The following is a 13,817-nucleotide window of genomic DNA, read 5'->3' on the forward strand; positions in this document are numbered from 1 at the left end:
CCGCCTTTGGTTCAACGAGGTGGACATGGTCACACCGAGGGACCAGCTCAGTTTTGGCTATGTTGCGTATAGGTTAGGGGGATTTGTTCAAGCCTTTTTTCTGTTTACAAATTGTGATCCTACACTTGGTGGCATTCTTTTCCGAGCAAGACGGAACCACGCCGTCGCCAACGCAAAGAACAGAACTAGCAGTTTTGATGAAGAGTAGGACAGGATCAGGCTTGTGGGCTCCTTATCCCGCTAACCTAGATTTAGTTGTCTTGCCTCCGGTAGCGAGGACATCAAATGCAGGCTGATGTCCACACTACTAAAGAAATATACATTAGTTTGCCAAAATCTTTCTTCATGGGAAAGTCGATTTTTTCCCATCAAACAAATTTAATAGCTTTTTATGACACAAATACAAGCCAACAAGGAAAGCCCATCTCGTCTTGTTTCATCCGGATCTTTGTCAAACCAGGAAGACAATGATCGGTCAGAACAACAGGAGTCAAATGAATGAGAAACGAAATGAAACTAGAAAAAACGACCCATATTTGACTCAACAGGCAAAAAAGCACAACATCGATTGAATGAGAAAAGGTTCAGCTATATAAGAAAAACTGTGTGTTCCATCAGTCCTTTAAACACAAACAAAGTTTTATCTAGTTACGATTCACTTTAATTTCTACATTTGCCTGCTAACAGGCAAAAAAAAACACTACAACTGGCAGCCGGTATTTGGTCAATTGACCACTGGACGGTTAAGCCATTCCTCCACTTGTTGCTGTCCTAATTATCTGGAATATAGATGATCCAATGACCACAAAAACGAAGAAACCAAGCAAGATAGGGCCGACAGGGTAGTTGCTTCCCTTCTTTGTACTAGTTTCAGGAACTGCTCCCCGTCTGGTGATGTTCTTCTCGAACTTCTCCACCTTCCTATCAGCAAGACGCCTTGATGTAGTCTGCAAAAAAATTATTCTATAGTTACCATGCCTCGTACTGTTAATACCTGTTTCTCAATTGAGGCAAACAATAAAATCTAGCAACCCACAAGACGTGGGAATTAGCATCAAGATCCACCAATAATACAGACCCACATTTACAAGACCACTCCTAAAATTCAAAGCATAGCTTTGTTGAATCCCTCAACACATGGGAATCCTTCCTTAACACATGCAGAATATTGGACCACAAAGTCAGGATAGTGCAACTGTAGATGATAATAACCAGCTCAATGCTAGAAAGCTAACAGTTTCAAATATGTGGAAGTAAGCAAAAGCCAACAGCCCTAAACCAATCTAACGACACTGCATCAAGATGTATAGTGTCAAACCAGCGTGATTTCGTTCTCTACCATCTAATGTGTATGCTATACTATAGTGCCACACATGCCAATCCCTTGAGAGATCCACTGACAGTAAAATCCTCGAATCCCTACTTGACCCATTTTGGCAAGAGAATGCCTGATCACCTAAGACGAAACACGAACAGATAAAACTGCTATGTTAGCATCTATACCTGCCTCACAAAATTGGCCCGGATGTCATAACTTCCTTTTGACGTAAATCCATCACCAAATTCACCCTGTTTGCCTAAATTTCCAGCTTCTGTCAATCCTGTTCTAGTTAAGTTTCCACACCTCCCCAGGATGCCCAAGATATTTTATTTTCATTATTTAAACTAGTCTAAAAATCATAGGGTCAACTCACTGAGTACCCCATTCCCTAGTGGAATGGCAGAATCAATACCTTTAGCGCTTGATTAGTAAAGGAATTTTCCCAATGGTTCAGTCAATTTCATAAATAAAACAAAAACGATTAAAAATTGAATCTGGATCCTCCTCGACTCGCAAAAGAAGACTGTGAAGAGAAAAAGATTTATCCTTTCTATCACAAAGTCAATTGAGTCAGCTAAAAGTTCCTAATTCCGCAAGCAATTTGTAAAGATAACCAAAGAATATGGCTTTTTATTCCCCCCCCCCCTTAAACACCCTCACCCCACTCAGAAAAAGGGACGGGGACGGGGTGACTAAATCTAAAACCTGGATCGCATCCCCCCTCCCCCCCTCCATGAAAAAAAAAGAGGAGGATTCATGAATGCTTTACAGAAAGAATCATTCATAAGATCCTTTCAATTATTTAGATCTGACCCTTAGAGCAGGCAAAGTATGCAAGAATTAGAAATCTACATTGATTCATTTTCTCAACCGTTTTTCCCCAGAAATTACTCAACAGAAACAGACAAAGATGCATTAAACAATCAAAAAACACAAGATGTACGCACAATTTCTTGCAATAAATTTACTGATGATAATAATAATACAAAAAAAAAAAAGCTGTTATTGGCGAAGTTAAAACAGCACACGAGCGAAAGAAATTAAAGCCTCACCATTGTTGCAGGGGGGGGGGGTCAAACTGCTAAGAACAATTGAAATGAGATAAAGCGCCGGAGATTTCTCGGGTGATCTGTTCTCCGGCGATCAAATGATTAAATATCAGCTGGCCACTAATTCATTCGCTATTTATAAATAAATGTGAACATACTTCTCAGAGGAGCGACGGGATTTGAGAGGATAGAGGTCACCACGGACGCGTCACGGTCACAGTGGCAACTGGGTCAGACACGTATTCCTACGCCCGTGGCAATCTGTTATTGGTGGTCATGTTCTCCGTCAGCTATGGCGGGTGACGTAGAAGGAAAGGGAAAAAATCTTAATCAGATAGTGGATTAGAATTTATCTGAAATAAGAATAACGTATAAAACAAAATGATTTTAGGAAACTGATAAAATATGTGATAATACACCCAATACGGAGTTGTTGAGCTACAGTCGCACTAACTCGCGATGCCAAAACAAAAAATAAGTATAACGGTGCCCAGCCCAACTCACACTTTTTATATTTTAATTTTGCTCTTCTCCTTTTGAACTTTTTTCTTCTCCTTTTTTAAAAGGGTTAATCACATTTTATCCCCTTAAAAGATACCCCATTTCTCAGTTTACCCCCTAACCTTTAATTTTGCTCATTTAATCCCCTTTAGGACAAAATTGCCCTTGCATTATTTTGACTTTTCATTTACTTTGTTTTCCTTTCTTTTATTTCTTTTTCTCTTTCTTCTTTATTTAATTCTTCCTCTTTCCCACAAAAATCTTTACCTTAATGATTGAAATTAAAAAAGAGGAATTGCAGAGATCTATCTTCTCCTTAAATGATTAAAAAAAAATTCAAATCACTTTCCTAAAATATAATTTTTTTAGCCTTTCAATTCTTTTAATTTTGGATTTTCCTCTTTCCTTTATAGTTTCTTATTTTATTCTCAAGAAAATATCTTAAGATGAAATTGTGACCTGATTAATAATCATCAATTGAAATTTGTGACACGTGGCATCATACAAAAAATCAAAATTAGTTTTTGATGTCTTTTAAACCTTCACCCAGAAATATGCAATTATAAACTCAAAACAAAAATTTTCGTTGAAATGAAATTTCTATTGGGAAGGATGAAAGAGAGAAGAAAGAGAAAAAGAAATAAAAGAAAGGAAAACAATTTCATCTTGTGATATTTTCTTGAAAATAAAATGAGAAACTAGAAAGGAAAGAGGAAAATCCAAAATTAAAAGAATTGAAAGGCTAAAAAAATTGTATTTTAGGAAAGTGATTTGAATATTTTTTTAATCATTTAAGAAGAAAATAGATCTTTGCAATTCCTCTTTTTTAATTTCAATCATTAAGGTGAAATTTTTTGTGGGAAAGAGGAAAAATTAAATAAAGAAGAAAGAGAAAAAGAAACAAAAGAAAGGAAAACAAGGTAAATAAAAAGTCAAAGTAATACAAGGGCAATTTTGTCCTAAAGGGGGTTAAGTGAGCAAAATTAAAGGTTAGGGGGTAAACTGAGAAATGGGGTATTCTTTAAGGGGATAAAATGTGATTAACCCTTTTTAAAATGGGTAACTCTACCTCTGCGGCTTGCAACAAGAGGAATAAAATATGGTTCACTTTTTCTTTTTCTTTTTTTTGTTTGTCGAAATATGGTTCACTTTTTCATGTTTGTTCACTTGTTGCATAAATTGATGATTTATCTATTTTCTCATTACCTACACATGATATATATATATATTTATTTATTTATCATTAAAATGCTTAACCATGATATGACTTTCTGTTTTATCTATTCTTCTTCATGTTGAACTCTTCTTAATGGATGAAGGGATCTACGGATACATTTTGTTTAAAATAAATTACTAGTTGGTTTGTTTTGGTAATTAGCCGCATCAATTCTGAGTACAAAAAAATAACTTTTTTTTTTTACAAGGTTTAAACTGTATATGGTAACTCCTCCTACAAAAACATGAGGTTACTAGCAACTGATGAGTGATTATGAGTACATTTGTCCGTAATATTTAGGAACAAATAATAGCAAGGTAAAGACGATTTTTTTTTTCCATTTTTTTTAGTGTAAGTGAGATAGATTGAATTCGGATTTCTCTTTCATACCAGCTTTTTGAACCATCGAACCCATCTCTTTTTCCAATGTGTATGATAACATCAGATTTTCATTTTTTTTATTGGGGTAACATTAGAGTTACTTCATAGTGGTGCGTCATTTTTTAAAATGTCTAAAGAATTCCTTGGTTCGAAATTTTTGAAACCTCCAAAACAAAAGGGGGGGTCATCTAGGTTGACGGGTGCATTCGGTTGTGATTAGAATTGCAAATGAATCGAATCGCTCGCGAGCAGTTTGAATCAAAACTCGACTTGAATTCGATCAATATCGAACTCGATATCAAAATATTAAACTCGTTGCTCGTGAGCTCGAGTATATATATATAGATATATATTTATTATTTTTATAGTAAAAATACATATATATTTCTAATATTTATTATTTATTTAAAAAATATAATTATTTGTTGTTTTATTAGATTAATTTCTAGAAACTCGAGCTAACGAGCTGCTCACAAATTAGAAATTCGAGCTACGTTACGAGCTGACAATTCGAGCTGCTTGCGAGTCAGAAATCGAGTTACAACTCGCGAGTCTTGTCGACTCGAACTCGAGTCTGGTTTTTCCTTGGTTGAATCAAAGTCGAACTCAATTTTCTTGGCTCGTCGAGCTCTAGCCTACCTATTATTAAGTCGAGTTTGGTTTGATAAGTTTAAAACTCGACTCGGCTCGTTTGCAGTCCAAGTTGTGATAAGGTTCATGCAAGTTATATGGTCCGAGTGAGACGACAGTTGTTACATTTGCCCAATGTTAATCCGTTCCCTGTTGCGGTCAGTAATCGGTCCGACCGTCGGCGGGGATAACAAACTGGTCAACTCTTTTGCCCTTTTAACCAGTAGTAGTATTTGGTTCTAAGATACAGGTCAATTTCCTAGAAGATCCATTTCCCAGTTTTAGTTGCTCACCCCTGTTAAGAGAACAAAACCAATAAAAATTGAACAGTTCAAAGTCATAAATGTGCTGGCGCTTCACGCCGTTTCGGCTATTGACCATTCTACTCCAAGTCAAATTTACAAACTTGGGCCTGGGTTACAACTTATAAGAGCTGGGAGGTTTCAATTTCTCACTGGCCCTAGAAAATGAGAATTGGCCCATTAAAGTAATTGGCCTGATCTTATTGGTGAGAGACTAAGCCCCTGTCAGGCTGTCACCCCTCAATCGGTTAGGAGACTCGGGATTTGTACAAGACAAAATACCAAAAGAAACAATAGGACTCTTATTAGTTCAAGCTTCAAGCTCCCGCCGCAGCTCCGTTTGGATGGGGTGTTTTTCAAAAATTAATTTTTTTAAATATAATAAAATTTTTAAAAAGTACTCTAAAAGGTAATCTAAAAATTAGTTTAAATTTTTAAAAAATTTTAAAACATATCTCAATATATATTCTAGAAACTCTTCTACATTTAAATATTTCAAAATATTTTTTGAAAATATCTCAAAATATAATCTAAAAACTCTGTTAAAGCAAAATTTTTCAAAAACACTCCCAAAAACAGCTGATGTAGTATTATATATATTAATTTTCTAGCCGGAAAGGAGTGGAACTTTAGAACCGAGAGAAGATAAGGGATTTGAATCCAAGACCTCCAATTCCTAGAGTACTAATGTAGTATTTATTTCAATGAAAAGTGTAAGAAAGTGAGTTATTTTTTCGTTGTTTCACAGGAAAGTTAGCAAATTTTCCTGCACTTTTCTTCACTTTATTGCATTTTGTGTCTCACAAAATCTGCAATATTTTGGAAAAAAATTGTTAGTTACTCACAATATTTTCATTAACTGTCACTAACTCCCGATTTTCTCTTAAGATTTTTCTTACCAAAGAAAAATACATTGGAAAGTAATTTTCCTTTTTTTTTTTTTACTTTATTTCACTTCACTTCCCCACATAACTTTTCTTCTAATCAAAGAAAGCCCCAAAGACCCCCCCCCCCCCCCACACACACACAAACAAAAAGAAAAATCAGAATGAAAATCACACGCAATTCGTTGATATGGTACTCATGGGGTCTCAAATTATCCCTTTTTCCGCCCTTTTGACGATGAGGGAGCCTAAATTGAACTTCAGATTACTTGACTGTGCATGGTTTCTTGACGAATATACCATGTGACGGTGGGCACCAAGGCAACAGCACGGAGTTGTTTAGCTATTGGAAAATGACCGTCCGTACGTGAATGATTTATGGTTATGATTGGCCAAAAAAAAGGGTGAGTTTTAAACCACTGCATGTGCATCATTTTTAATGTCATGCGTAAAATTCATAAAAATTTGTTTTATATTTTACCCGCGGATCAAAATGAATTATATCTTGAAAAAATAGATGTATATCTTGTGGAGGTAGACAAATTTAACACAAACGGTTGTTAGTTTGTGCCCAAATTCCTATTGAAAATATGTTGTATGGACTGATTTCACACAACGCCCTTAATTTATATTTCATACGTTTAGTTTAGAGATTTTGTACTCTAAAGTTACCAATTCAGCTAGAACTAGTAAAATTTTACACACTATGGATGCAATTTGTACAAACCATATGCGCCCATATAAGCCCAAATCTTCTTTTTTTTTTTTTTTTTTCTCCAATGATGACAACTGGCATCACCCCTCAATAATGATAATGACGATATTTTGTGTATTGTTACTTGCATTATGAATGGAAGGGTTTGATTTGAGAGTTTTTGAAAATTATGTGTAAAATCTCCAAAACACATGTACAAAGCTGAATTAATGCTATTAGCTTTTTTTTTTTTTTTTCTTCCTGGGATAGCTTCTCCTCGTAGTATCTAGGTTTCAAACCTTCAAAGCTTGTTCCTTACTTAGGTCTTTAATGTATTGTCTTGGTGCACGTCCGACAAATAGCAGTAAATTAATACAGTAAAAGAATAACTATGTATATATATATATATTAAAGAAAATTGTGGCAGGCAACCAAAAAAAAAAAGAAAATTGTGTCCTGGATACCGTGGCAGGCAACCAAAAAAAAAGAAAATTGTGCTAACCACTTGCATTGCGGAATTAAAAATTTTGCTCGACACGATATTCACAATTGAAAACGTTGCTTCTGAAGATAGTAACAATTTGCTTGGCATGCGGATTGTGACCTGCAAGGGTTGGAGGACCCCATGAGGTCGCAACCATTTTCAATAAAGTTGTATTTGATGGATGGATGAGTGATCGGCCCGGCCCGTTCATCATTTACAAGTGGGGAATCAAACCCTTTGCTGCTGGAAGTGCTTAACCCTCCCAATCACCAATGCCCATTGCCTATTATGCCCATAATCCATCCTTTCACAGCCAGCAGTACTCTTCACCTGATTTCTGAGTGTTGAAACTTGAAAAGAAAAAGTTTTTTTTTTCTTTTTACTACATTAATATTTATTGCGCATGGATGCCACGTACTCCGACTTTCAATCATCTGATTACAGGCACCGAGTATTTGAGCTCGTCCCTTTTTTATGACATTAATGCTTTGTTGACGTGCCATTCTGGTGGGATCTAATCTATGCATCGACCTTTTCTTGCAAAAAAAAAAACAAAAAAGTAGTACCAATAAATTAGCAAGTCTTACAACACGACGCTAGAGTTCGACGACTGTATCAGCTCCCCCAACATCTCCCCTCCCCCTCCCCCCCCCTTCAATCATTTTTTTCTCCATTTATCCCGCTGTGTGGAGTGGACAAACTTGATGCTCATGCAGCCTTTAATTCGTCCCCCATCAATTAAGAAAATTTTATTAGCCAACAGCCCCCTCCCTCTTGGACTGTTGGTCAGTTTTAGTGGATGTGAATTCTTGACCTTTCATCATATACTTGTCACTTACCTTTATTGTGACCGTCACTTTCAAATGATTTCCTTTGATGATATTCTCCGTCTATTAAATTCTTACTCTTCTTAGATTACATTAGAATATGTTATATAAATATTATATAAAATTTTATTACAAGTTCAAATTGACGTAATTCTTTTCTAATGTAACTCCTTCCCAATTCATAACCAGTCATAATTGCAAATTTAAATTTTGAAGGTATGTGAACTATCTTATGCAATTGAAGCAAGCCCTCTCTCTCTCTCTCTTTTTACCCAAAAAAAAAAAAGTGGGGGGGGGGGGGGGCTGATGAATGATGAGGGGACAGCAACAACTGGAGAGGACGCTTGTCGTCTGTGCTTCCGACGAAATATTGCCGCGTGTTACTTAATTTCGATGTAAGAAAGATGGTTCGACATTAAATTTTGAAAATGAGTGTGTATGCTGCATAGTTGTTTGTGGGACTAAAGAATGCCCGACATTAAGGACTCAAATGATTGCAGACTTGCAAAATTATATAGCACTTGCTTTCACATACATTGAAGGAAAAAAAAAAAAAACATGTTTAATAACAATTAATTACGTGCTTGCAGTGACTTCAAAATAATACTCCTATTTTGTTATTGTAGCATTAGCTACTAAATGCGCCGGTCCCATTTATGACTTGATGAATTGGTTGGTGGTGGTCAGCTGGTGCCTGCCCATTGGATGTTTTAAGCCTGCCTGCCTGCTGCTAATGGTAATCATATGTGTTTCTCTTTCAGTACTAGTACTATACTAGTAGTTTTTTTTTTTTTTTTTTTAAAAATTCATCCCAAAATGAGGGTGCTGATTAAACGGCCAATTAAACTCTTAATAATTAAGAATCAAAGATTAGAAAACTAGTTGGCCTTCTTACGTAACTCTAGCTAGCTTGCAAGTGTCCATACACATCTTTTTTTTTTAAAAAATTAATAGAGTATAGAAATCCCTCATTTTGTTCTGATCGCATCGACAAAAAGGTCAGGAACGTTAATTGGTGACTATCTTTTACCGTAACCCCATGCCGGGCTCTCCTGATCCAATGATCATGATTGGCTGGAACGTAGTTATTATTATTATACTACAAGATTTGAATTTCCATTCACAGACTGTGAGAAGTTGGCAGCGTTTTTGACTTTTGCGTTCTCAACATCTGGCTTATGCTTTGCTTACATGCTTTGTTCAGTCGCCATGTATGTGGTAACGAGCTACTTTCTTTTTTCATGAAACTGGTAGCGAGCTATACTTTGTTTTTTCATGAAACTGGTAGCGATCTATACTTTGTTTTTTCTTTTCTCCTAGAAGTCGGTCTGGTTTTAAACCATATAAATAAAATAAATCCCTAAAACTCCATCGTCCTATTATTAGGCATGCATATTTTTCAGTGGTTAGGTCTCTTTTTTTTTTAAAAAAATTAAAAAGAAAAGAAAAGAAAAGACAAGAATAAGGTTTGGCGAGTTCCCACCATCAATCGCGTGTATGAATCGCCATCCCAATGGTTTAATGGGTTGTTTGGCCCACCATGAAAGATGTTTTCTAAGGGGGCGAAAATATCCCCATTAACTCGAGCAATTCAATAATGTACATTACGCTATATCCTTAAGGGATTGTAAAAATTTTGGGGTCTACATCCAAAGGGACAAAGTCCCTATTAAGTGATGTTTGTTGCGACATAACTGATGCCTTCGGCGGCAGCCAGCATCTTGACATGGCTTGCAAGATGAGAACTGAACAAACAAAGAGCGTATGTATCAATCGGACAAAAAGCTTTGACATTAAACATCTCTTTAATTTGGTAAGCAGCCGAAGAAGCTGAATAAGTATATAATAATTACTATAGACGTTTGATTGTACTTTGAGCTCTTAATTAATCCAGCCCTCTTCTTTTTCTTTTTTCCGTGCATCTTTCTTTTTCTTTGAACCCACCTTCTTCTAGATCACCTTGATCATGTAAGCTAGCTAGCGCCTTCTCTGCATTGTGTTGGGCGCAACGTCGCCGCATTCACTCTTTCCTTAATTGCGGTGGCAGTATAATATTAGTGGGAATTGAATAACCTAATTTAATTAAATGCGTTTCGCAGTTCAGCTTCATGCATTGCTTGCTCATTCGTAGTCATGTTGTCACTGGAATACATACATATATATATATATATATATTAATCATTACTAGTTAGTTGTCTTTCTTGCTGTTGCTGGTTCTGACCCGTGATAAAGCAAACGCTTGTTTATACATACTCATAAGAGTTTTTGAGAGATTGCGTACGTAGCAGTAAATAGTAGTAATTTCTTTCTTCTTCTTCTTCGACTTTTCTTTTCCATTTCCCTAGGTTACTTTTTGGGAGGGAGCTCAGCTATTAGGCATTAGCTAGGTGATGGTCAAATCGTGGAGGGTAAAATAAAATGTTCACAACAGACAAGGAAAACGATAAAAGAAAAAAAAAAAAAAAGAGCTTATTGAGGACTTAACAACGTACGTAAAAAGTCATAAATTGCTGGCGCAGTTGGATAAATTAATTTAAGAAATGCCTGCTGTCTTTAGACAAATGACTTTTGAGAGTTCCTTGTATATATATACTGCAAACGAAAAGAATAAAGGGAGTTTCCTTGGATTGAATAATTGTCGAGCTTTCTAATGACATTTTACGAACCTTCAACTTCGATGTCGGCACTATTTGTTTCTGGACAGCTTAGACGGCCTCCGCTTTTTTGAATTTCAGCAACTCCACGATGTAACGCAAGAAAGTCCTTTTTTTCTTTTCCTTTCTTTTCTTTTCTTTTTCCGGGCCGCCGGCGGGGAGGATTGGTTTTGGGGATTGTGATATAATTTTACCGGGGAAAAAAAAAAGCATGTAAGTCGCAAAACTTCCATAATTTTGAGATTTTTGGTGAGCCTGATCACTTTTTCTTTTTCGTGTTTAGACCAATTGGTTTGAGGTCATAGAATTATCAAGTAGAAAGCCCATTATCATGTTGCTGTGATTTTTGTTGTTTATTGACGTGAGTTGAATTTCCTATATATGAAGATGTACTTTGAAAATACTTAAAGATACAGTACAGCACAAGAATAGTTAAATAGATTGAGTCAAACGCAAATTTAGAGTGACCTTATAAGCTTTCGCCCTTTGGAGTTTCTTTCTTTAATCTTGGATAGTATATGAATGCAAGCAAGCAAGTTGTGAAGCACAAAACAATGCACGTGTAATAATTGAAGCTGGGTATCGTATTTAAAACTAAAAGCTTTTTGGTTTATGAAATGGGAAATTTGGTTCGAACAGAACCCTACGGCTTTTCTTGTGCACCAAGCAAGCCCAAGGGCAAAGAAACAAATAATTTTGCATGTAAAAATTCTGTCTATTTCACAAATTAAGTTTATAAACAATAAATTAATTTTGCGTTGCGCAACTGCTATGTATGCTGCGTGGTGGTGGCCATCTGTGAAGGGGATGAAAATTCCAATTCTTCTCTTGAGGTGAGGTACTTTTGACAAAACGTAAATCCTTTTCACGTTTTCACTAAAATATTAATTAAAGATGCGGCTGCGCATAAACTTATTTGGTCAGAAGTTTAACAGACATACACAATACACAAGTAGTACAAGCAAACGGGAATAAAGTAGGGGAAATTCTGAGTTAGGAACAGTTTCCATGCATTGCTTGGTCAAGTCGGTGTGTTAATATGATTATTTTTTGCAGTTTGTTTTTTTCCTCAACTTTAGGTAGCAGAACTGATCACCTGGTGACAAGGAACTCCCTTAATTAACATATTTGACCTTTCTTCTTCTTTCTCTTTTTTTTTTTTTTTTTTTTTTTTTATAAATATATTCCTGTCAGTCTTTCTTTAACCTTCTAAATTGATGTAATTAGTTCATTATTAATTTCAAAAACTGCAATCAGCGTGCACCTAGTCAGCTTTTATTCGTGGAAAGGGTTGGACGCAACAGCTGCCATTTATTACGATCATGCATGGTTGTGATGATGACAATTAATTATACTGCTGGTTCTGCAGTATTGCTTTCACTATAAAAAAAAAAAAAAAAAAAAAAAAAGAATTTCGAAAACAAGTAACAACGATATTGGCAAATATATTCATTAGTAAAATCAAAAAAAGTTAGATGCCAAACCCTTGGCTTTATTAGCTAGCAAGATACTACTGTGAGTTTAAATATTCTATTATTATCAAGAAGGAAAACTTGATTTAGTGATTAATGAGGTTGAGATTTCACGACTTTTTAAGTTCTAATCTTTATTTTCTCTCTTTACTTTTTAAATGTTGCCCCTCCTCTACTATAAAGAGAGAGAAAGAGAGAGAGTGAGAGATTTCCCTTCCGCTCCTCTTTCCAATTTCTTAAATCCTATTCTACTATTTTTTAAATTTGTGCAGGCTATGTCTAAGTTGTGAAGTGTCTTGCATTAAAATAAAAAAAAAAAAAAAAATTAATGCAGAAGAAGAAGTGAGACTAATGGTGATTAGGTAAACTACTTTCACCCAATTCTACAAAAAAATCTATAATGAATGGTATCGGAATTAGACGCGTATGAAAATGTTTCTTTTTTGTTCCCTATTAATATACTATATGTTGTATTGTGATACTCTTAAATTTCCTGGATCCAGAGAGGGGAAAACTAGTTGATCCCCAGCGGTGAGAGAGACGGCAAGACCTTGTAGCCTCGCTTGTCGGGCCAAGTTTTATTAGACTTCCTATAGACTGTTGTGTGACCACCAATTAAGTACAGTAACTCGCTATCTACTTATACTGGCTAATTAATAAAGAAGCAACCGCAGTAATTTTTAAGGGCCAACGAGGTTAGAAGCTGTAGCAAGCTACTTTTGGAAGAAAAAAACTTTTTGTGTGTTTTTTTTAACAAGCCTGAAGATCATCATGTTACAGTTTAGATTGTTCATGTTTTTATATCTCCCGACTCATATCGCTTAACTTCTCCCAGAGCTAACTTAATCTAAATTTGGTTTACTATTATTTTCAAAGTGGATATCTAACAAGCTAGCTGCTGCATTAATCTTGTTTCAAGTCTACGATTGCTTTTGCAGGTGTGAAAGCCACGTAGCTATGTTCGTTCAAAGACACCTTGAGAGAGAGTAAACGTTCATACATGGAGAGTTGATATGGGAAGAATCAGAACGAAAAGGCAATTAAGGAGAAGCATCAGATATGTGCGCTTTGTACTTTGATGGAAGTGATTGAATACAGAACCGTGTAGCCGTACGCAACGATACTAAGAACAAATGACAGTGATAAGGGTCCTTAATGACTCCGACCAGTCCAAGTTCCGATGAAATGATGTACTTAATTACTACTTACCATTCATTTATTTTTATTTTTTTTTATAAGACAGCGAAATTACTTACCATTCATGATCTCTGCCTCGGTGACCCGCTAACAAAACATACTATAAGGAGGTTTATTGAGTATTGACAAGCTAAACATTGGCAGTTCGGAATCCGATAAGGAGGTTGATGGTTCCTTATTTTTTTCCCCCCTCCCCTCCACAGGC

General features: G+C 35.8%; 1 protein-coding gene across 1 annotated transcript; it reads right to left on the reverse strand.

The window, feature by feature from the left end:
* Positions 1-568: 568 nt before the first annotated feature.
* On the reverse strand, positions 569-2,515 carry LOC113719700 (uncharacterized). The gene is made up of 2 exons (XM_027244985.2): positions 2,374-2,515; positions 569-947 (listed from the first exon to the last, which is right to left on the reverse strand). Exons 1-2 carry the CDS (start codon positions 2,374-2,376, stop codon positions 744-746), a joined length of 207 nt encoding a protein of 68 aa, XP_027100786.1. The 5' UTR covers positions 2,377-2,515; the 3' UTR covers positions 569-743.
* Between the last annotated feature and the right edge of the window lie 11,302 nt (positions 2,516-13,817).

This window comes from Coffea arabica, chromosome 11e, assembly GCF_036785885.1.
Source record: "Coffea arabica cultivar ET-39 chromosome 11e, Coffea Arabica ET-39 HiFi, whole genome shotgun sequence".
NCBI lineage: Eukaryota > Viridiplantae > Streptophyta > Magnoliopsida > Gentianales > Rubiaceae > Coffea > Coffea arabica.